Here is a 25,076-nt window from a genome sequence, read left to right on the forward strand (position 1 = left end):
CGGGGCTCAGGACTTCTTCCCAGTAGCCTGTTTATGTCTTTTATTCAGTCCACAAACATGTATTACCTATTATGAGTGTGGAGACAAGGAGATGAACTTCTGGTCTACAGAGAAAATGAATGTGAGCACGAATTACTGTAAGATGCAAAATACAATACGTGTCATAGGAAAGGTACAATGTGTTATAAAAAATGAGAAGTCTTTCCCCCTTTGATTCATTTCAGTTCATTCCACAGTTTCATTCATTCTAGAGAACATGGATACATTATGACATTGATGGCCACAGAGAGTTTACAGTCTGGCAGGGGCAGCCACATGCCAGATGGGGTAGAGTTGCTTGTTCCACGCCTCTCGTTGAGTGTGCCTTCCTATATATACTGCAGAGGCCAGAAAGCTAAAAACCTGTTTTCTAGGCTCCTTGCTGCTGGGTTCCCGTTTGAGATTTAGGTTTAGCTAGTCCTGTGTGCTGTGCAAGACCTGAACTCAAAACTGAGTTAGGAAGAAAAACCAGTTGAGTTAGGTGGAGAGGAGACAGCGGCCTGGGAGGACTCCATTTTGCTGGGGCTGACCCAAAAGGTACAGCACGGCTCTGGAGTTCTGGCAGTAGCTCCCGGTCCTCCGATTACACCTAAGGTGGTGTGTTCCGGTAGCCAGAGCCTGGGCCAGTGGCTCCCTGAGCTCTTGCTTCCAGGTTTTGGGTGGGGTGGGGAGGGGAGGTGGTCAGTACTGGGGTGATGCTCTAGGACTCATTCCTGGAGGCCCAGGCACAACTTGCTCTGCCCTGATTCTGAACTCACTTGATTCTCTTTATTAAATCCGTGTCTGCCTTAAAGAGCTAGAAGGGTTTTGTCTCTTCACTTGAACCCTAATTGACATGTCATGCTGTGAACTATAGGTGCCGGAAAAGTCAGAGAAGGGAGATGAGTGCACAGCAGAACAGGCAGGGAAGAAATCCAGAGGACGGCTGTTCCTTCCTCTTTTCCTCTTTCAATTCCACCTCCCACCCTCAGCCCCTCTTCGATCCTATAATCAGCCTTCAAATCAATTAACTGATTAAGTATCAAACAACTACAGTGTACAAGGCACTGTGATGTTGGGGGTCACAGTCATGAACAGATACCCAAGGTCTCTGTCTCCATGATGCTTATGCAAAGACAGATGTTCTACTAGCACTCAAACACAGAATTCAGAACTGTGGTAAGAGTTATGAAGGAAAAGAAGAGGGAACTTTGGGAGAGAATCATGGTGTGGAGTCTGTGAGAGAACTTATTTTGATTGGGAGATCTGGGATGATCGCTCAAATAGGTAACTTTTAAGGTGAGCCGCAAAGGATAAAAAAGGGCCAGCTGTGCCAAGTTGGCAGAGGAGGGGGGAGAGAGGCGTCAGCAGAAGGAGCAGAGTGTATAAGAGCTACGTTAACCGTCTCAGCATCTTCCTACTGCTCCCTGTGTAACAGTCATAGGATAATGCCTCAACTCCGTAGCCTTTCTGTAGCCTCACTAACTGAAAGCCCTCTATGATTTGACGTCTTCCCAGACATGTCTCCTGTTTTTCCTATGTGACGGCGTTCCTCAGCCTCGGCACTGTTGACATCTGGGGCTGGATGAGTCTTCCTTGTGGGGACTGTCCTGTGCCTTGTTGGACGTTTAGTCTCTACCTCTGGCCTCTACCCTCTAGATCAGGGGTCCCCAACCCCCGGGCCACGGACCACTACCAGTCTGCGGCCTGTTAGGAACCAAGCCGCACAGCAGGAGGTGAGCAGCGGGCAAGCGAGCGAAGCTTCATCTGCCACTCCCCATCGCTCACTTTGCCGCCTGAACCATCACTCACATTACTGCCTGAACCATCGCCCCCTCCCCACCGCTCTGGTCCATGGAAAAATTGTCTTCCACGAAACTGGCCCCTGGTGCCAAAAAGTTTGGGGACCGCTTCTCTAGATGACAATACTAGGCCTCTGCCCCTAGTTGTGACAACCAAAAATATCTTCAGACATTGCCAAATGTCCCGAGAGGGGCAACATCGGCCTCCTTTGAGAACTGCTGCCCCGTGGGTGGCCCTCCTTTGGTCAGGCGGTCTTCTTGCTGGCTCCTGTACCTCCCCTTAGGCAGTTCCCTCTAACTATTACCTGCTCTTCCACAAAGCCTTACCCATATGTCTACTAGAAATGCATGGCTTTTCTCTGTCCAGCATCCCTCTGTCCTTTGGGGAATTTGTACTGCATGACTCATGTGTTTTGAGTGGTAGAGGAAGAGTGCTCTGCCTGCCCAGGCGTGTGGACCAGGTACCCTTTCCTGTGCCCAGTTAAGAGCCCAGATGGTGGACGTGAGACCCAAGCAGAGCCAGCCAGTCTTTCCATGACAGGGCACTCTTTTCTTCTGAATTGTTAACTGTAAGTACAGAGCCCTGGGCTGCCACCGGCAGGGAGCCTGCCATTTGGAGACAGCCTGTTTACGGCAGGAGACAATGACATCAATACACAAGTAGGAGCAGATTCAAGAAGAACTGAGAGGTGGAGGGAGAGTTCTGTGACCACATTATTAGAGCCCTTAGTTCAGAGACTTGTGCTAAAGCATTCACATTTTTATATTCTCTCTCCCTCTTTAAGCTAGTTTGGATTGTTTCTGTCAGTTACTATGGAAAGAGTCCTAATGTAATTTCCTTCAATGCTTGGTTCAAATCTCTCCTCTTTCACGAAATCCTCTCAACACAGGACAGTCTGAAGAAAATGCTTGCTTTGAATCCGTAATTGTTGGATTTCTGGAGCCAGCAGCCAATTCTGTGCCTCTCTTCCCAACTTTGAGTTTAGTGACGTCATGCTGCCATTTGAAATCATCATAGTGAGAAAAATTACACCACGTAAATCCGCAAATGCTACAAATCAAGGCTCTCTTTTTCCCACCTCAGCCTGTTTACCAGCGTGCCACTGTCTAAATCTTCTCAGTTGTACCACCCATTTCGATATTAATCATGTACTAATTCATGACATCTCTTGCTTTTTGAACATGGTGAGGTTGGGAAGACAAGTGCCCCCAACATACGCTGCATGTGAGTCTTCAGAAGCTCAAAGGAGGAAGGGTCCTGAGAAATAATTTGGTCCATGGTCTTCATTTCACACACAAGGACAAAGAGGTCCAGAGACCTTCAGTGACTTAGCAGTCAGTTGTGGAGTCAGGACAAAGTCCAAGATCTTTTGACTTACGTGCATTATTAAAATGCGGGCCTTCCTAGTCTTCCTGTATGTCTTTTTCAACCTTTCCTTTCTCTGGTTTTGGTACAAAAGAGCGTTTAAAAATGATGTTGAATCATTCCAAACTGCTAATGGCCAAGATCCAAGTTGTCAATGCTTACTTTCAACAAGGGACTTTGGGGCTGTGAAGTCTCCAGAATGAGATAATTCCAGATGGGGTCTTACTAATGTGGCAGCATTGGGAGACAGCTGTTAGTAGAGGGGACTTGCTGCCTTTGCATGGAAAGAGCATGATGTTGGAGTGAAGGCTGGCTGCTCTGTGTCACTTAGAATGAAACAAGATGATAGTTGAACTGTAAGGAAGGTTTTGTGGATTTATAAAAATTTAAAATACACAATTTTGTTTTTTTTGGCTGCGTTGGGTCTTCGTTGCTGTGCGCAGGCTTTCTCTAGTGGCGAGCGGGGGCTACTCTTCGTTGCTGTGCGTGAGCTTCTCATTGCGGTGGCTTCTTTTGTCGTGGAGCACGGGCTGTAGGTGCGCGGGCTTCAGTAGTTGCAGCACGCGGGCTCGGTAATTTCGGCATACGGGCTCAGTAGTTGTGGCGCTTGGGCTCTAGAGTGCAGGCTCAGTAGTTGTGGCACACGGGCTTAGTTGCTCTGCAGCATGTGGGATCTTCCTGGACCAGGGAGCAAACCCATGTCCCCTGCCTTGGCAGGCGGATTCTTAACTACTGCGCCACCAGGGAAGTCCCACAACTTATTTTTTAATATAGCTGTTCTATTTCCAGTAATTTGTCTTGGAAGTGTGCCTAAGGATATCCATTGCAACCTTGTTTGAACTAATAAAAGACTGGAAACAATCTAAATGCCAAGTAATAGGAGACTAATTAAATAAATCATTATACATACATACATAGAGGCAGAACTCTTTGTACTATTATGGAATTATCTTCAAGACATATTGTTTAGTGAGAAAAATAAGAAGCAGAACAGTGTGTATAGTTTGCTACCATTCAAATTAAAAAACGAAGAGGTGAGGAAAACACAGACACACATGGATGTATGAACACAATTTATCCCTAGGAGGATATACAAAAAATTGTAACAGCAGAAGTTGTCTCTGGAGAGAGGAACTGGAAAACAGCAGTAAGAGGGAGGCGTATTTTTTCGCTTAGGTCTTTTGGAACAATTTGATTTTTTTTTTTTTTAAAGAAAACTGGTACCATGATTTTTTTCAAAAAATTAATTAATTAATTAATTTTTGACTGCGTTGGGTCTTCGTTGCTGTGTGCAGGCTTTCTCTAGTTGCAGCGAGCGGAGGCTACTCTTTGTTGCAGTGCGCGGGCTTCTCATTGCGGTGGCTTCTCTTGGCGTGGAGCACGGGCTCTAGGCGCGGGCTTCAGTAGTTGTGGCTCACAGGCTGTAGAGCGCAGGCTCAGTAGTTGTGGTGCACGGGCTTCGTTGCTCCGTGGCATGTGGGATCTTCCCGGATCAGGGCTCGAACCCATGTCCCCTGCATTGGCAGGCGGATTCTTAACCACTGCACCACCAGGGAAGCCTGAACAATTTGATTTTTAAAACAATGGAAATCTTTTACTTACTCAACACTCCTCCCCTCAATAAAATAAAAAATAAGGAAATGCTGTATTGCACTTCTTAGAAATTCTTCCTTTGCTCTGGTGGATGAGCCAGATCTGGGGATGTGGCAGAGAGTTTAGGCAGCTAATAATAATAAACCCCCAACAATTACAGACTTTCTTTTTAAAAAAAACATTTTCAAAGAGCAGTCTCTTGCAGTCTTCCAAGTTTGGGACAAGTATTTTCCCCATTGTATAGTTGAAGGAGCTGAGGCCCAGAAGCAGGGCCATCTTCCCAAGGTTACACAGTGGGAGAGGGGCAGAGTTGGAATGAGAGCTCAGATCTCGCCCAGGCATAAGTTCCTTCTTCTAGACGATGTTTAGCTGGGCAGAGGGCTTCAACAAGCAGAGTAGTTTTCACGGGAAGGAAAAGAAGAACCAGAGAGTCATAAGAGGCTCTTCTGGCCTGAGGTTTCGGAAGAGTTAAAGGCCTTGAGACAGCTACAATCCCAGAGCAAATGAAGTCAGACCAAAATAGACATCACTTATATTCTACGGGAAATGACCCAGAAAAGATCCAACCAGTTTCCAGATGTAGCTTGAAAGGCTTCAGTTGGAGAGACTTCATTTTGGAATCTCATGTAAAAACCTCTCTTGATGAGGTTTCTCAACTCAGTAGATGGGTCAGAAATGAACAGACATTTGATTTGAGGGAGATGCTCTGCTAAGAAGGTCTAGAGGCTTGTGCTTTGTAGAATCAAGCTTAGAGAAAGTAGCCTATGAATGAGTGTAGAAATGAAGGCTTTGCCATGCTTTGCCAGCATAATTTTGGGAGGGAATATAAGAAACGTACCGTCTATCCCTGCCTTTTGGCTGAGATGAAAAGCAGAAATCCCAGACGGAGGAAATGAGGCTTGATGAAACTGCATAAATGAGATTTAGCTAGTGGCTAGAAAGAAATGTGTTATCTGTTAGCTGTTGTGAAGTGGAAGGAGACTAATTTCTCTAAATCTTGTATTTTAAAAGAGTTCTACAGATTTCTTTTAAATAATACTCAGAAGACACTTAACTCTACATGTCTCATCCACTTAATTTATTATGGGTATGATAAAAAATTAAAAACATTAAAGCATACAAGAGTGTGTCTACCGCTTATGAAGAAAAAAGGTTACACACACACACACGTTTATGTGTAACCACACTTTAAAGACATGTAAGCTGGTAGCCTTGGCTGCCTCTTGGAGGAGAACTGTGGAGCTGAGATGGGCTGGGAGGTACAGCCTTCACTGTACTGTCTCAATTTACCAGACGCCTGTTTTACATATTAAAAATAAAACACACTCTTAAAAAACCTCGAAGGGAAAAACATAGCTTTATAATGGAGAGATGTGGCGGCCACTCTGTTAACCAAGTAGGGAAATTTAGCATTACCAAGGGCATAAAACCTGACATTATATGATACATCCAGGGTTTTTTTAAAAAAAAAAAAACAGATTTATTTATTTATTTTTGGCTGCGTTGGGTCTTCGTTGCTGCCCGCGGGCTTTCTCTAGTTGCGGCGAGCAGGGGCTGTTCTTCGTTGCAGTGTGCGGGCTTCTCATTGTGGTGGCTTCTCTTGTTGCGGAGCACGGGCTCTAGGCACGCGGGCCTCAGTAGTTGTGGTTCGCGGGCTCTAGAGTGCAGGCTCAGTAGTCGTGACTCACGGGCTTGAGTTGCTCCGCGGCATGTGGGATCTTCCTGGACCAGGGCTCGAACCCATGTCCCCTGCATTGGCAGACGGATTCTTAACCACTGCGCCACCAGGGAAGTCCTACATCCAGGGTTTTAACCTGAATATAATTAAGCCTTCACACCTAGCCTCTGATTAGCGGAAAGTATAGGGAATAGAGAAACTAGTTAGACAACACAGGAGAAAACAGTCAATTCAGAGAGCGGGACATTCTTTAAAATGTTAAATGTCATGGAAATATTAAAAGGTGGTTCAAAAAATTAGGAATAAAAGATATTTTGGGGGCAATTGGAAGAACTTTGAATATGGTCTGATTATTAGACATATTAGGGAATTATTGTTAATTTTCTTGTGTGTGAATAATGGTTTTGTGGTTATATAGGATAATGTCCTTATTCTTAGGAGATGCATGCTGAAGTATGGAGGGGAGAAGACACATGGTGTTGGGAATTTACTTTAAAATGGTTCAGAAAACACACCCCAAAACAGAGTTGGTTATTAAGCTATAGTCTTACCTTCAAACTCAGCTATGTGATGTCAGGGCTGGGACTTTGCAAATCACATTTCTCCTTTGCCAGCGGGCCTTCTGTTAGTCTGCCAATAGGGGGCATTAGAAGGGGGCTGGAAGTCTAGAGGAGCCACAAAGAGCTTGCTTCTTTCTGTTTTGCTTCCTGTTACTCTCAGTCTCGCCCGAGCAACAGTTCCTCACCCTGGGAATGAAAGTTATTTCCTGTAGGAGCAGCTGGTTTAGGTTTACATTTTTTCCACAGTCTCAGAATACAGCCTGTCTTCAGACATACCTGTATCAGCTGGCAAATGCCTTCTCTAACCCAGCTCCATGGGACCCTTCATCCAAGCTTCTAGATTCTATTAATCCCGAGCTCTTCTCCTTTGTTCTCCCAGCCCTAGGGATGGTAACTGCTTTCTGTGGTTTTTTTTTACAGTATTCCTTTTACCTTTCCAGTTCTCCAATACCTGGTTCACAGTTCTTTATATTAAATTTTCTCTGCAAAAGTAACTGGTGGAGTTTGTGTCTCCTGACTGAACCTTGACTGATACAGAAATTGGAACTAGGAGTCTCAGGAAACAGACCCTTTTTTTAGGTGTTTGGGTTTGTCTTTAGACTTGAATGCAATGTTGAGCTCCTTGTCATGGAAATGGGGTGCTAGTAACTCATGGCATGGAGTGGCCCTGATTAATCTAATTATTGGCTGTAGATTACTGTGATAAAGAACCTCCTGAAGCAGGTACCTTGGGGGACCAAGTGGCTGCTGGGAATAATGATGACTACAGGGACTGTGGGGCGGGATGCCTCCTTCTGAGTGCTCTGGGGTGTGTACAGAAAGAAAACAACACACTCAGCCCTTTAAAGTCTCAGCCCAAGTCCTGGTCAGAGAACTGGAGAGATTCTGTGGCAGCTCTGAAAGTATCGCAAATCTGATAGAGCTGCAAATTCAGACACAAGATTTAATTGTGAAGGTTGTAGAATTTAATGTAAATTGAGTTCACAGCCTATGTCTCTCAGTGAAAGTTAGGATGAGGATTGGGAAAGTGTCCCCAGGACTTGGAATGAGGACATCTGCGTGGACACAGATGAAACTGAGAACCTGAACCCCTAAGTCACTCTGAGCCTTCCGTGCCTTTGCCTTCTGTGTCTGAGATTAGGTTTCCTTTGCTTGAAGTCCTTGTAATACCCTCATCTGAGGCAGGTGACTTTCAAGGAGATGCCTGTACTCTTCAAGACCTACCCCACCACTCCTTGCTGCCACTAGACCCATAACTAGGGTCAGATCCAGCATATTCCAAGGGAACAAGTACAAAGTCTGAACCTGGAGGGAAGAATTTATAATCCAAAAGAACTGCAAGATTTTTCTAATTTATATAGGCAGAAACCTGGTGAATATATGTGGGAATGGGATTCTAAGAGCATTAGACGGAAAAAGGCAGAATGTAACAGGCCAAATTTACTGATATGGGTGTATGTATCAGGGATTCTGGATTTAATATGTTAGCTCATATAAGAATTTACTTACTTGGATAACTTGAACTCAACAGTGACCTACATACAATGAGTTTGAGATCCCAGAACTTACCTGGCACAATGTAGAGAAAGGAATTAAAAGACTTGGGGAGATAGAAATGTTGGTAAACTTATCACGTGTGACCTCTGAGCTTCCCTCACCCACTACTCCCCACCCCCCCACTATATGGTTGAAGAGGGCCCAGAGGACATTCCCTGAGGTACTGAGCAATACATTAGTGAGGAGGTCACCGATATCCTTGGAAATCTCTGTGGTGGCTTTTCTCTGTGGGCTTGTACGATGGTAGAAGATGCTGCCACGGAGATGAGGTCATTGATTTCAGTGGGGTCGATAGGATCCTGGAGCAGCCGAGGCCAAGTGGCAGTGTTCAGTCATGAGAGAGAAGGTGGATGCCCTTAGTGCCCAGCAGAGGCAAAATGGGGATCAGAATGTTGTGATCCACAGGGACTGTTGATAGTAGCTGTGAAGGTTAATTTTATGTGTCAGTTTGGGTCATCAGGTGCCCAGGTATTTGGTCCAACATTATTCTGGGTGTTTCTGTGAGGATGTTTTGGATGAGATGAACTTTTAACGTGGTGGACTTTGAGTAAAGCAGACTGTCCTCCAAAATGTGGGTAGGCCTCAACCAGCTGGAAACCTGAATAGAACAAAATGACTACCCCCAAGCAAGAGAGAATTCTGTAGATGGCTGTCTCTGGACTGGAACTGCAGCATTGGCTCTCCTGGCTTTCTGGCCTACTGGCCCACCCTGCAGAGTTTGGACTTACCAGCCTCTATAATTATGTGAGACAATTCCTTCTAATCAATCAGTCAATCCTACTGATTCTGTTCTCTGGAGAACCCTAATACAGTAGCTAAATGGTACAGTAGATCTAGGAATGGAATAGATAGTCTACTAAAACATTGCTTGATCTATGTAACAAAAAACCCTAGGACTGGTGCCCAGAAATCTGACTAAAGTCACTACAGAGAGAGTCATAACCTCTCCTCCAGTTTCCAGACCTAAGCCAGTTGTCAGATCCAGAGCCCCTTGATTGAAGGACATGCTGAGTTCCCTTAAGAACTCCACGACACTGCCACAAGTATATACTAGAGACTTCCTCCAAGACTTCCCCAGAAACCTGCAGTCTTTAATAGGTGACTTAGTATTATGAAAAAAGGAAAGCCTCAGATCTTTTAGGGATTAAACAATAGGCACTGGCCCTGAATTGATGCTAATTCCTGGGACCAAAATACTACGATGGTCCACCAGGCAAAGTGAGAACTGGTGGTGGTCAGGTAATGAATGGAGTATTTGGCCCAAGCTAAAATTACAGAGAGCCTAGTAGGTCTGTGAACCCAGTGGTTATATCTCTAGTTCTTAAATGTGTAATTGGAATAGATATGCTCAGTTCCTGGCAGAACCCCCAGATTTGCCCTCTGATCCATGGAGTGAGGCCTATTATGGTAAAAAGGGCCAAGTAGAAGTCTCTAGAAGTTCCCTTCCCTACCAGGGTAGTAAACCAAAATCAACACCACATTCCTGGAGGAAATTGCAGGGATTAGTGCCACCATTATAGGCTTAATATCTATCACATTCCCATTTAAATTCACCTGCTTTTCCTGTGCAGAAGGTTGTTGGATCTGGAGATTGACTGTGGATTACTGTAAACTTAACAGATAATGACTCCAGTTGCAGCTACTGTTCCAGATGTGTATCTCTACGAAAGAGAGTCAGCATAACCCTTGGCAACTCATATACCATTAGTGATCTGGCAAATACTTTTTTCCCCTCTATATCAATTTCAATGAATATCGCAAGCAGGTTGTTTTCACCTTGCAGAACCAAGAGATCACCTTCACAGTTCTGCCTTAGGGCTACATCGACTTAATGTCTGTGATAATCTAATCTGCAGAGATTTTGATCATCTTGACATTTCACAGATCATCAAATTTGTCCACTTCACTGATGACATACAGATGGCATCTGATAAGAAGGTAGAAGCAAGTACTTTAGATGCCTTAGTAAAATGCATGTGAGTCAGAGAGTGGGAGATAAACCTCATAAAAATTCAGGGACTCATCCACCTTGGTGAAGTTTCTGATGTGCTAATGGTCTGGAGCATGTTGCAATAGTCCATTCCTTTTTAAAAAATTTATCTAGTTTTAGTTGAAATATAATTTGACATAACATTGTAAATTTAAGGTGTACGTGTTGATTTTTAAAATTTATTTCTGGCTGTATTGGGTCTTCGTTGCTGTGTGTGGGCTTTCTCTACTTGCAGTGAGCGGGGGCTACTCTTCGTTGCGGTGCACGGGCTTCTCATTGTGGTGGCTTCTCTTGTTGGGGAGCACAGGCTCTAGGCACAAGGGCTTCAGTACTTGTGGTGCATGGGCTTAGTTGCTCCGCGGCATGTGGGATCTTCCTCGGACCAGGGCTCAAACCCGTGTCCCCTGCCTTGGCAGGCGGATTCTTAACCACTGCGCCACCAGGGAAGCCCAAGGTGTACATGTTGATTTGATACATTTATACTTTGCAATATGATTGCGATTGTAGTGATGTTAGCACCTCTATCACGTCACATAATTATCATTTCCTTTTTGTGGTGGGAATAATTTAAGATCTCAATTTCTTAACAAGTTTGATTATTGTAATACAATACTGCTGTCTATATTGCAGTAGTCCTTTCAAGGTGAAAGACAAGTCGCTCTACCTTGAGTCTCTTGCCACTACAACAGAGGCACAATGCTTGATGGGCCTTTTTGGCTTTTGGAGGCAACATATACCCCATTTCGGTGTCACTCTGACCCGTAACACTGCCAGTTCTGAGTGGAGACCAGAGCACCAAAAGGCTCTGCAGCAGGCCCATGCTGTAGTGCTAGCTACTCTGCCACTCGAGACCCGGCAGATCCAGCGACACCTGAATGTGGCAAATAGGGATTCTGTATGGGGTTTTTGGCAAATGCCAATAGGGGAGTCGAAACATAGACCTCTAGGGTTTGGAAGCAAGTGCACACCCTCTTTTGAAGATAACTATTCTCCTTTTGAGAAGTAGCTCCTGGTTTGCTGCTAGGCCCCATCAAAAGTGAACACCTGACCATGGGATTGGGTGCTGTGTGATCCAGCGAGCCATAAACTGGAGTGTGCACAGCAGCTGTCTACCACGAGGTGGAAATGGTATATGAGGGGTAGAGATCAGGCAGGTCCGGAAGGAATAAGCAAATTGCTTGAGTAGGTGGCCCAATTCCTGTGACAGTTACTCCTGCTGCAAGGCTTCCTTTTTCTCAGTCTGTAACTTTGGCTGCGTGGGGAGTTCCTTATGACTAGCTGACTAGGAGGAAGAAATTTAGGCCTGGTTTACAGTTTATTCTGCCCAATATGCTAGTATCAGCTGGTTGCTGAAAAAACTCCTGCAGCACTACAACTCCAATCAGGTATGTCTCTGAAAGATACTACTGAAGGGAAATCTTCCCAGGGAGCAGAATTTTGAGCAGTACATTTGGTTGTCTACCATGTCTAAACTGACCACTATCCAGAAGTATAGATCTGAACTCTAGTATTCAAGGGCAGTTACTCACGGTTTGATGGATAGTGAGGGTCTTGGAAAGAAAAGACTTAGAAGACAAGTGACAAGAAGGTCTGGGGGTGAGATATACAGAAGGACCTCTCACGATGGGCAGAGAATTGAAGATAATTGTGCTCTGGGAGAATGCTCACCAAAGGACTCTGTGCAACCATGAGAATATACTCTGAAGACATACAACTACAGGGAACACAATTAACCAAAGCCCCAGCTGCTGCCCTCTGATGCTCACGACTGCGCCTGGGCAGGTTCACACTTCCCATGGGCTGCTCCCAGAAAATGACTGAGAGTGGCAGGCATACTAGGGCAGGCCTATTCCTGGGATATGTGGGTCTCTGTGACAGCTGACTTGGCTTGAGGACTTCCTGATGGCCTTGCTGAACCTAAATTAACAAAGAGGAAGCTCTCAGTAATCAAGAGGACAAGGTGATGTACTTCGCAGCTATTAGCCTTTCTCTCCAGTCATCCTAATGATTGCCCTGTGGACCCACGTACAAGAATGGCCACATTGGCAAGGATGGAGGCTCAACAACATGGACTTCCCTCCACCAAGATTGACCTGCTGAGTGCCTGACCTGCCAACAGCAGAGACCAAAGCTTAGCCCCTGTTATGGGTACTTGGTGGCAGATTTATTACATTAGAACCCTTCTATCATGGAAGGGGCAGCTGTTTACTCTCACTGGAAAAGACACAATCTGGATGTGGCTTCGTCTTTAGTACTTCTTCCAGCCTTATTAAGTGTCATGGTACCCTGCACCACACTGCATCTTATCAAGCAGTAGCAAAGGAGTGTATGTTAGTCTGCTTGGGCTGCCATAAGAAAATACCATAGACTGGGTGGCTTAAACAGCAGAAACGTCTCAGTTATGGAGGTTGATAAATCCAAGATCAAGGTGTGGTAAGGTAGGTTTAATTCTGAGGCCTCTTTTCTTGGCTTGTAGGAGGCCGCCACCTTTCTGTGTGCTCACATGACCTCTTCTTTATGCACCAGAGAGAGCAAGCCTTTCATAAAGGCATTAATCCCACTGGGCCAGGTTCCCACCCTCATAACTCCATCTAAACCTAACTACCTCCCAAAGGCACATCTTCAGATGTCACACGTTGGAGCTTAGGATTTCACCATATGAATTTGGGGGTGAACACATTCAGTTCATAATAGAGTGTGGCAACAGACTGACACCTATGGCATTTATTGGTCTTGTCATGTACTTCATCACTCAGAGGCACCTGGTCTGTTAGAATGATAGAATGAGCTACTTAATACTCAGTTACTTGCAACTGGGAGAAAAGAATCTAAAAAGATAAAGTTCTATCTTGTAGGATGCAAGTGTGCTTTGAATTGGTAACCTATGAATATACTTTTCTTTTTTTTAATCCCCCAAGCCAGAATACATTGGTCTGGGAATCAAGGGATGGGCACCTAATAATTCACAGTATTTTTGCTTCCCATTGCTGTGACTGTGACTCTTGATATTTTGGAAGTCTCGGTTCCCAAGGGAGGAATGCTTTCACCAAGGGACGTAACAGTGTTTCCACTGAACTGGGAGTTGATACTGCTGCTGACTGTATTTGGCTTGTGCTGTGGGGTTAATGCCAGTGGGCCTGAAGTTGGTCTGGTCAAGGCATGGCGTGTCCTGATGAATAGTGTCGCTTCCTAACCGTGTATCTGAGGAGTTTCAGGGTGGTTTGTATCAATTTGTTATCATTGTTTACTGTAACAGTGAGATAGATGTGACTTCTGGAGACTTCTTCTATACCCCTCAATCCCACACAAAAAAAAAAAACCTTGGTAGTTGGGGCTAGTCATTAGGCAACAGAATAATTAATGGCACTGTTACTAAATTTGAGGACCTGAGACTGTGTTTCCTCACTCTGGAGAGAAGGTAAGAGCATCTGTATCTGTAGAGAGGATAGTTACATCTTAAGAGAACCACAAACCTATGTTTATTGTATAGAAATTCAATTATGGATAGAAGGATGACTGGCCAAAGAGATGGGCTGTGCTGGTTACCCAAGCTCTTGTCTTTCAGCTTCAGACCCACCCTCTATATGTCCTGTAATCTGCTTTGTCATGCTGGGGCTGGGACCTCACAAAGTATATTTCTTTGTCACCTAGCTTTCTGTTAGGCTCTGCAAATAAGGGGTGCAAGAGACATGGTGGAAACCTAGAGGAAGGACCAGGGATTTACTCCCTCCTCATTTGCTTCCTACTGCTGACAGTATACTCTCTGCAGTGGTTCTTCACCCTGGCAGTGAGTTAGTTTAGGAGCAGCAGTTGGTTTAAGTGTTCAGTGTTTTCACACTTCCAGAGCCAGCCTCATCCTACATGTTCAGAGACGGCAGCATCTGCAGGCTGGCACCCATTCTTCAGACTTCTGAGCTCCTAAGACAGTAATACCAGTCAGGCAGGGCCTCTTCCTCAGACACTGGAGTCTCACTTCCATGGGACCCCCTCATCCAAGCTTTCACATTTTAATAATGCCAGCCTCTTTTCTTGTTCATCTAGCCCTAGTGATGCTGTTTCCTGCATTTACTATCTCTGTGACACCTCAGTATCCCCCTTTGCCTATTAAGTTCTCCAATACCTGGCCAATGATTCTTCACTGTAGATTCCTTTTATTTAAAAATTGGTACAGTTTCTGATCTTACTGGACCCTGTTTGATACATGGATACCTATACATTTATATAAACAGATAGCTATAGCAAAATGTTAACACTTTTTGAATCTAGAAAACAGCCATATGGGTGTTCATTGTATTACTCTTCCAACTTTTTGGTATATTTGAGACCTTTCATAATAAAGCATTAGGGATAAGGTCTCCTGAAAATTTGGATAAATATCAGTACCAGAATAAAAAGCCTGATAAAGGGCGAAAGTCTCCAAAATTATAGTAGAAGGAAATGATACATAGAACTGTGATTGCTCCAGAAACCAAGCTGATGCCATTACAAAAAAAAATCGAAACAAAACAAAAAAATAAACAACAAAAAGTCTATTTTTCTGTTTATATCTAGGAAAGGTTCTACTATGTCACACCACCAAAATTAAGCGAATGAAATACGACCTCTGTAGAAAAAAATGAAAAGGTTCTCTAGAGAAAACTTGTCTAACTGTTTCATCTTATAGGGGAGAAAAACTGAGGCCCAGGACAGGTAAGAGTTGTCCAAAATCACACAGTAAAATTAATGGAGTCAAAACTTTCCCATTAGCCATTCATAATAAGTAAGATTGGAAATCAAGTATATGAAGTAAGTCTCTTGGTTGCATGTGACAGGAAACTGCAAAAGAGGGAATTAGCCCATATAACTGAAAAGTAAAAAAGTATGACTGCATTTAGATGTGGAAGCAATGTCATAAGGAATCTCTTTCCCTTTCTTGGCTTTGTCTCTGTTGGCTTCACCCTCTGGCAGCAAGGTTGATCACTGGAAGCTCCAGACTCACATCCTGCTAGTTTAGCAAGTATAGCATCTTTCCCATTAATTCCAGCAAAAGTACTGGAGTTGACTCTAATTAGCCAGGATGGGGCCATACAGACTGACAGTGGGGTAAGGAAAGTTCCTTAAAGAAAAATAAGGGTGCTATTAAAAGAAGCAAGTGAATGATTGAATCAGTGCTGAGCAGGGCAAAATAAGAGATGGGTCTGCCAGACCTCTTGATTCCTATATGCTGAGGGCTATCGAGTTTAACCTGCTAGTAAGTAGCTGAGACAGGACTGGAATCCATTTCTGTGTTAGAATAAGACGTAGACAAAACTGTGAAACGAAAGGGAAATAACCTTAGGTTCTCAGAAGGTACTCTCAGAAGATAAAGTACAAAATACAATGAATTTGACAATTACCTTATACAGTCCTTCAAATTAAGGTAGCCTTCGAAAGCTTCAAATTTTTCTAAATGCTTGGTAGATATTAAAGCCAAGCTTACAATATTTTGGTATAATTTAATGCTAAAGACTATAATATAAATAAACTATAGTTTAGTTAAACTATAAATATCCAGACCCTACTAAAAAAAAAACTGAGATATAATTTATATATCATAAAGTTCACCCTTTAAAAGTATATGTCTATTTGGTTTTGATTCCCATTGGATTGTCTGAAAACACTGACCTATCCATTCACTTCAAGTGGCTTTTGGTGGCTTAGGAAAGCAGCCAAGATGTCAAAAATCCACGTGGTCAAGTCAGTTTAAGGCAAAAAGCCCTTTTTATCTTCTCTTTCCCACTGTTTCTCAATGATTTCTTGCAGTCTGGTAGTTATTGGCTCCATGAGAGTTGTCACCAATTTTGTCACCACCAGAGGCTCAGGTGGGGCATTTTTAATTTGAGCTACTAATTCCTTTTCTAGAGATGTTTAAAATCAGGTATTTGGGAAAATCTGTAGTGAGAGCAAGTTTGCTTTCAACCAGTCATGCACTGAGAGTGACATCTTCTGGTCATAAAGATTATTATTTATACTGTCTTGACTCCTTTTTGCAATTTATCGACGACCTCATATTATGAAAATATAAGAAAAACAATTATGTCTTCCTTGGAAGAAAAAGAAACGAACACATAGGACTTATATATGCCAATATATGTACCACTGTGGGAGATTTTTTAAATTAAAAAAAAAAATCTCAGTTTCCTCTTCATTTTATCAGACACAGCAGTCTCATTCATTTGATCAGGGGAAAATGAACTGTTGTAGAATTTGAAAAAGAATTAAAAACTCGGTTAGCCATTTCCTTTAAAGTGTCCTTTGGGTTTTTGTTTCAGAGCAGAAACTAATGAATTCAGTCTAAGAGAAAACTGTAGTGGACCTAACAAAAGACTGGCTATCTCGGGTCGTTTGCTTTTGGCATTTCATCCTAATCTTGCTATTGTATTGTTAGGTCCCAGGCTTCATTCATACCCTTGCTCCCATTCCTACTTCTTTCCTATCTTTAGATATGCACACATATTAAACTTTAAACATACTCTTCCAGACTTATTCCTGTATTAGCTTTGGAAATTTCCTCCACTGCTCTTGATGTCAGATTATACTGGGAAAAATTAGGACTTACATTTTCTAACTATATTTTTATAGGAAAGAAGGCATGTATTTATATTTATTGATAAAGCATTTTGATGGACAGTGATAAAGTTTAGTTTTGTGCAGGAAATATAAACTTCAATTTGTGTACTCAAGTGGCATCTAAATTTGATAGTTGGACTTCATTCCCCTTCAAGTTTAAAAAAAAAATTTCAAAAGTGCTATGACTACCCACCTTATAAACTTTGTGGATACCCCTGATTCTTTCCATGTGATAGATTCCTAGAGGGAAAAAATCCTCAATCAAAGGGCTATGAAGAATCAACAGAAGAGTGAAAATTAGTACTATCATAACAAAAAAATTGGCAGTAGTAGGAGAGGAGATGGATGTTTTATAAATTCAGTCCTTACCTGTTATCTAGAGGAGTCAACACATAACTTCTAAATCTGATAAATCAAAACTGGCCTATGTATTTGGTATAACATATTACTTAGATATATGGGTGGGACCATAAAATGTTAAAGCAGAAATGGTTAAGGTAACTGGGTAGGAAGGGGACTGTGGCTTTTCATTATAGGACTCATTTCATCTCCAGCCTTGAGCATATTGTACTTGGATAAAACATTAAATTTTGAAATAAAAAATGTTAGTTTATTTACATTTAAAAATAAATCTAGCCAAATTATCATCCAGGAAAGTATATTAACCTAGATTCCCATGGGGAACTTTTTGGTGGCCCTGAATTACTACAGTGACTTCATGTCAATTTCTTTATTATTTATATTCTGATCCATTCAAAAGTTTTGAACTACCTTAGAAAAATGCATACAGCATAAGGTGTAAAATAAGTGAGGAAACTGGGGTAAAGGAAAAATAAGTGTAGGAAAAATAAGATGAGGTGAGAGGATCAAAGAATCCATCGGAACCATATGGAAAGCTGGTTAAGAATGAAGATCCTTGATCTTGTCCAGACCAGTTAAATTAGAATCTCTCAAATAGGGCTCTGGGATCTCCTCTTTAGCAGCCCTGATGACTTGGAGTCTGGATGTAATTTAAAAGAAGACAAAGAGTGACTAACAGGGTATTAGGATGTTTATTAAAGTCATGGAATTTAGAGCATAGGAACTAAGAGGAATGGACATTGTGAGACTAACTCCAAAGAATACATTTAAAAATAAATCTTACATTAACTAGGATCATCCCTTCTCTCATATAACATTTTATAATCCTCTTCTGATTTCATTAACCTCCCCAAAACAACTCTCAAGGACGTGGGAGGACTCAGTCTGTCATTTCATCCTTTGACTTTCAACATGAGATGCATGTTCTGGGAGGTCTTTTTCTCTTGGCTCTATTCGTAGCCTGTTGTACCATTTAGCTTGGATATTCTAGTGCTCGAGTGTCTTTTTTTATGTATCACATCAAAAGGTTAAACAGATACTTAGAAGAATCCTATGTATCAGCAGCACTTAATCTTTTCCGCTGCTTGTGGTTTTATTCTCAAAACATATTTTCACGTCTCACGTGAAAATTAAAAGTTAAAAATGCTAAACTTTTAAAGGATTTGGTATATCATAAATATAAAAGAGACAGAATTATAACTTAATTTTACAATGGAATTAAGAATATATTAAAAATGATACATTAAAAAAGTCTATCAGCTTACAGTGACTTCTGTAGCTGTAGTTTTTGTTCAATGATGTCTGAGAAACGAGGAACTTTTTTTGAAATAGCCACACGGATGTCATCACTCATATTCAAGTAGCCTCTGGACTTTGTTTTAAAATGCAAAAGTGATGAAAATCCCAACTCACAAAGATATGTAGTTGCAAATGGTATAAGGATTTTTAGAGCTGTCTTTGCTAGGCTTGGAAACACTGTGAATTGAGCACACCAGAAATCCTCAAGCTTCATTGTCTCAAATTCCATTAGGATTTGGCCACTAGCTCGTAATTCAGCAAGATCATTTTTCATTAAATAGCCATCATCGACAAAGTCCAAATTAAAAAGAAATGGATCCAGTATCCATTTACTTGCCTCATCAAGATCTCCAACAGAGAAATATCCGTGGAAGAAGTTGCTCATCTGTTGCAGGTGCACTGTTATTTCAGCTGCAATGCATAATGCTTCATTATCTGAAACAACGATTTCTTCAAGAAAAGGAAAGTTGGTAAAATTTCTTTTCTCAATTCGCTTTAGCCAAAATGGAAACTTCCTAACAAAAGCAGACAACTTCTCTCTAGCTGACACTGTGTTCATTCCAGTCCTTTGCATAGATGCACTAAGTTCATTTAGGTGTTTGAATAAATCTGCAAGGTATGCTAGGTGAATTTTAAACTCTTTGTTTTCAAAGCCATCAACTAAATTGCTGCTTTGGTGGTGAAGAAACTGATTTATTTCTTCATACATTTCAAAAATATGAGTAAGTATTTGGCCTCGGGAAAGCCACCTCATTTCAGTATGGAAAAGGAGAACACTATACTCTATTCCAATTTCTTCAAAAAAAGCCTGAAACAGGCGATGATTTGGAGCTCGCCCTTTGATAAAATTTATTACCCTCACCACAGTAAAAAGAGCATCCCTCAGTTTTGTAGGCAATGTCTTTGTGACGAGTTCATGAGGGTTCAACAAACAATGTGTGATCACGATATGAGGTACCTCTTTTTTCATACAGGAAACAAATTCTGAATTTTCTCCTAGGATAGAAGAGGCACCGTCAGTACAAACAGAGCCACATACATCGAGTGCTATCTTATGCTTCAAAAAGAAGTCTCTGAACAGATTGAACACATCTTTTCCTTTCACTGTTAACTGCAATGGTTCACAGAACAGGAATTCTTCTACGATCTCTCTTTCCTTTATGTATCGCACAAATGCCATTAGCTGACTGCAGTCATCCATGTCTGTTGTCTCAGCAAGCTGAATACCCACTTTAAGAGGACTGGCTTTGATATCTTCTAGAACTTGCTGTAAGATATCCTGGCTCATTTCATCAATTCTAGAATGGATCACATCATCTGATAAGGATACCTGCTGAAGCTTCTTTTGTGCATCTGGTCCCAAAACTATTTGTGCTATTTCCAGTGCACAAGGTTTCACTAATTTTTCAGCTATTGTATGAGGATTCTTCTCCTTGGCACATAAATACGCAAACTGATATGATGCCTGTAGTAAGGTATCCTCCTGAGATGCAACTCCAAACGCTTTCAGGGTTTCACTCTGATCAGATGGTGTTGGCACATGTTTCAGGCTATTGAGATCGTGCCCACCTATACCACCATGCTGTCTGTTAAAATGGTCAGACAGTTTTGATGGTCGGAGGTCAGCGTTTGAAAATACAGAGTTACACAATACACACTGTGGGCGCTGAGTTCCATCAACCTCCGTTGTACAGGTGAACCAGTAACGAATATAGTCATCGTCCCATTTGCGTTTCTTCGACATGGCACCCCAAAATTCTCACGTAGTATTCCAGAGGTGTCGCAGATTTTTTGCTTTGGAAGTAAAATATAACCCAGACATTAAAAACCAGTGGCTAACTGAATTAAAACAAAGCCACATCACATGCCATCCTGTCATCTGTGTACATGTCAAGAAATATCCTGCAACATGTCAATTCAAAGTAAGCCATGACAGCATGACAGTCCAACTTAAACATAGCAAACTCACAGCTAAAGCCCTGGAATAAATACCTTGCCAGCAAGTTACATACCAGAGATTAGGGCTTATGCAAATTGTGAATACCCATAAATTCTCTATTGATGAATTGCAGTTATGGCTTAATTTGTTTTCAATGATGTATGTTCCAAACAAATCTGGTACATTTTGTATCCCCAGAAAAGGCATCTCACTACCACCCCTTCCTTGCATCTTATGCCAAGGATGTATGCACACCCCCAGTTATGAACTAGTGAATAGAGAAGGGAGTAATTCACTAAATACTGTAAGGAAGGGCAGATTTTGACATGGTGGCCAGTTCTTTCTAATAGTTAAGGATTAAACAGGTCTATAAAACTATTTGATCCTTGAGTGGCTTTGACTACAACTTAAGCAGAGAATTTCAAACAGGTCTGACCAAGCCACCCTTGACACAGAAGCAGGATACACACTATCAGTCCATGATTCACACTGTCCATATAAAAAAGCAAAACAAGTTGCTCAGGAGAAACACAACTATTCTTGTTACTGAAACTTCAGAAAAAGCTCTCTCATAGAAGAAAAGCCTTCATTACAGTACAACAGGATGTAGAAGGCAGTGGTTCTCTAGTTTAGTAAATGGAGGAATCATATAAGTCTCTTGCTAAAATGCAGATTCTTGGCCCCCATCCTGAGATATTCTGATTCCCTAGCTCTGGAGTAGGGGCCCCAAATCTGTATTCTAAATAATCATTTTAGATAATTCTTATGAATAGTACCTAGAACAGTAATCTCTAACAAGAGATGCCTATCACAATCATTGGGAGCCCCTTTGAAAGTATACATGTCCCTATACCACCTCAGAATTAATAAATCATCATCTCCAAAAGTAGGACAAAAGAATCTAAAATAAAGTTGTCCAGGTGATTCTGATACACATCCTAGTACATAGACAGATTTAGAGAAATGAAACATATCCTCGGGCCAATTCCTAGCTTACAGATATTCTAGGTTGCTAAGTAAACACTAAATGCTTTAACAGGCAGTTACGTTTTCTGAGTTGATGACAACTTCTTATGAAAGTTGAAGGACCTAACATTTCTCCAAAGAAGACATATGGATGGCCAAAAAATACACGAAAAGATGCTCAACATCACTAATTATTAGAGAAATGCAAATCAAAACTACACCTCACCTCACACTGGTCAGAATGGCTGTCATCAAAAAATCTACAAATCTGCTAGAGAGGGTGTGGAGAAAAGGGAACCCTCTACACTGTTGGTGGGAATGTAAATTGGTACAGCCACTATGGAGAACAGTATGGAGGTTCCTTAAAAAACTAAAAAGAGAGCTACCATATGACCCAGCAATCCCACTCCTAGGCATATATCCGGAGAAAACCATAATTCGAAAGGATGCATGCACCCCAATGTTCATTGCAGCACTATTTACAATAGTCAGGACGTGGAAGCAACCTAAATGCCCATCGACAGAGGAATGGGTAAAGAAGATGTGGTACATATATACAATGGAATATTACTCAGCCATCAAAAGGAACAAAATAGTGCCATTTGCAGAGACATGGATGGACGTAGAGACTGTCATACAGAGTGAAGTCAGAAAGAGAAAGACAAATATCGTATAATATTGCTTATATGTGGAATCTAGAAAAACGGTACAGATGAACTTATTTGCAAAGCAGAAATAGAGTCACAGGTGTGGAAAACAAACTTACGGTTACCAAGTGGGGTAGGGAGGGTGGGATGAATTGGGAGATTGGGATTGACATATATACAGTACTATATATAAAACAGATAACTAATGAGAACCTACGGTATAGCATAGGGAACTCTACTCAGTGCTCTGTGGTGACCTAAACGGGAAGGAAATCTAAAAAAAGAGTGGATATATGTATAACTGATTCACTTTGTTGTACAGCAGAAACACAACATTGTAAAGCAACTATACTCCAATAAAAACTAAAAAAAAAGTCATAAATGAAACATTAAAAAAATTTTAATTAAAAAAAAAAAAAAAGACAGTTGAGGGACCTAAAAAGGAAGACATGCCTTTTTTTCTTTCTCCCTCCTGAGCAATGAGTAAAGGTGTAATCCACAGGTAGACTCAAATATACCTTAGAAAACATTTCTATCTCCCACGTAAATAAGTGATCCCCTAAATTTCCAGAGTCTGTGCCACAGAATGTGGCTGAAATAATGTAACAGGAGTACATTTAAATCCAAATGCCCACTTTGGCCATTAAAAAAAATCACAGTAAGTAAGCCAAGAATATTAAGGCACTAGCTTTCTAGAGGCTCTGCCAAGAATGACTAGTTGTAAAGTGCACTTCTATGTAACTAGGAAGTTGATCTGCCATATGGTTGTTATCAGTCAGTTTAAAATTGGAAGATGTCTGCCAGGCAGTAAAGACAGTTTAAAGTTTAGAGTTGATCTTAAGCGTTCCTTTATCAAGTGATGAGACTATGGGCCAACTGTGTTTAGAACCTCTCCTAACTGATAACAAAATGATGATATAAGCATAAAAAATGCTTATCTTTCTGTATTCTGTTATGTATATTTTGGGGAACAGAGGGAGTGAAGGAAAAAGCTTTACTTCAAATGATTTCTCACTAGAAATCATTATAGGATGAGTTTAGAGTCCATTGTTCCCCTCTCTGACTATGCTACTCATGCTACTCAAGTATCTTCTGATTGAAGATTAACCTGTTTGGAAAAGAATTTTTAGAAAAATTCATTTATAGTATTCTTCTCCATCCCCCTCAAGAAGGGAGAATAGGTAGCAAGAATTTTCAAGATCCTCAAAGATGAACTTACCGCCCAAGAGGCTTTCTTGTGTTTTAGAAACTCACAATTTTCACTTGCTCCTTTGTGGTATTTAGCAATCACAATATTCTAAAATATGTAAACATTAAAAAAGCATCATCTTATTAAGGAATTATTGTTAACTGAAACTGTGATAATGGTATGGTTGTGTTAAAAAAAAAGTCTTCATTTGTTAGAGATACAGACTTAGTTATTTACAAGTGAAATGATGTCTGGGATTTCCTTTGAAATACAGTACTTCAGCACACATACACAAACACACACACACACACACACACAATAGAGTGGGAACAGAATAGGATTGGCCTTGAGTTGGTAACTGCTAAAGCTGGATGATGGGTACACATCATTACACCGTTCTCACTCTACGTATGCTGGAAAATTTCCATAATAAACAGTAAAATAAACAAAAAGGTTTACTTACTAAGATAGACATAATTAGTTTTTAGAATGATTCTTTTGAGAGTTTGTTGAAAGCTATCTAAAGATGCAGAATGAAAGACCAGATGTAACAGAGTAAAATGTTTTGCAAATTTATGAAGGGTAGATACGAAAAAGCATCACAATTTAGAGGAAAAACAGTCAGTTACAAGTGAACATTAACATAACAAACACCTGAGGAAGGCTAAAACATCTATTTCGGCAGTGACAACACTAAAGTGCAGTTGTAAACCTAAAACCCCAAACCAAACACAATCCAACTTGTACCTGGCCACCGCCTATGCCCGTCCATGGTAGGTGCGGGTGTCCAGGGAGGCAGAGAATTGAATCATTACATTTTACATAGTTAAGAGCAAAAGCCAGGAGAAAAGGGACGGGAATGCAATAGCTGAGCAAATGCGCCAGAGGCAAACGCCTGGGATCCTGGCTTTGTCACTTAGGCTGGGACCTGTCCAAGCTTCAGTCCCTCAACCGGGGAGGACAATGGTACCTACCTTATAGGGCTGTTGGGAAGTTTAATTATGAGAATGCATGTAAACAACACCAGCTCGTAACTGGTAGGACCTGTTGGTGTATTATAAGGACGGAGCGTTTAGGAGGCGGCCCGGGCGAGCTAAGGACGCCGGCGGCGCGGGAAGAGGACTCTGCTCGGTCTCCACCCGACGTCTCCGAGCCAGAGGAGCAGGCCCAAGGGATGCTCGGGCTTCTTTTAGGCGCCCGTTCAGGCTACACTTCGCTCTCCGCTCAGGCTGGGGCCCAGCCTCCGGGCGCTGGAACCAGTCTAGGCGGCGGTTCCTCGTGTCCGACCCCCGAGCAGGATCCTGCGGGGCGCGGTGAGACAGCAGCACCCGCGGCGTCCCCCCCGCCTCCAGCCGCTCCAGCCGCGCCGGGTTCCATCCGGGTTCTCCGGGGGGCTTCCCGCCCGCAGACCGGGCGAGGCGGATCCCGGCACGCAGGCGCACTGGCAAGCGGCTGAGGGCCCCGCCGCCCTGAGTAAGGAGCACGCGCGCTGGTTTTCTTTTCAGATGGGGGACTTGGAGCTGG

General features: G+C 42.1%; 1 protein-coding gene across 2 annotated transcripts; it reads right to left on the minus strand.

Moving 5' to 3' along the window:
• Positions 1-18,185: 18,185 nt before the first annotated feature.
• On the minus strand, positions 18,186-24,975 carry FAM200C (family with sequence similarity 200 member C). Of its 2 annotated transcripts, none has more exons than XM_059919596.1 (2): positions 24,527-24,975; positions 18,186-20,605 (listed from the first exon to the last, which is right to left on the minus strand). In XM_059919596.1, the coding sequence occupies exon 2, from the start codon at positions 20,553-20,555 to the stop codon at positions 18,774-18,776; it is 1,782 nt and encodes a 593-aa protein (XP_059775579.1). In that variant the 5' UTR covers positions 20,556-20,605; positions 24,527-24,975; the 3' UTR covers positions 18,186-18,773. The 2 variants fall into 2 exon arrangements, with proteins under 2 accessions (XP_059775579.1, XP_059775580.1); XM_059919597.1 differs by having other exon boundaries at positions 24,300-24,975.
• Positions 24,976-25,076: the final 101 nt, after the last annotated feature.

This window comes from Balaenoptera ricei, chromosome 3, assembly GCF_028023285.1.
Source record: "Balaenoptera ricei isolate mBalRic1 chromosome 3, mBalRic1.hap2, whole genome shotgun sequence".
NCBI lineage: Eukaryota > Metazoa > Chordata > Mammalia > Artiodactyla > Balaenopteridae > Balaenoptera > Balaenoptera ricei.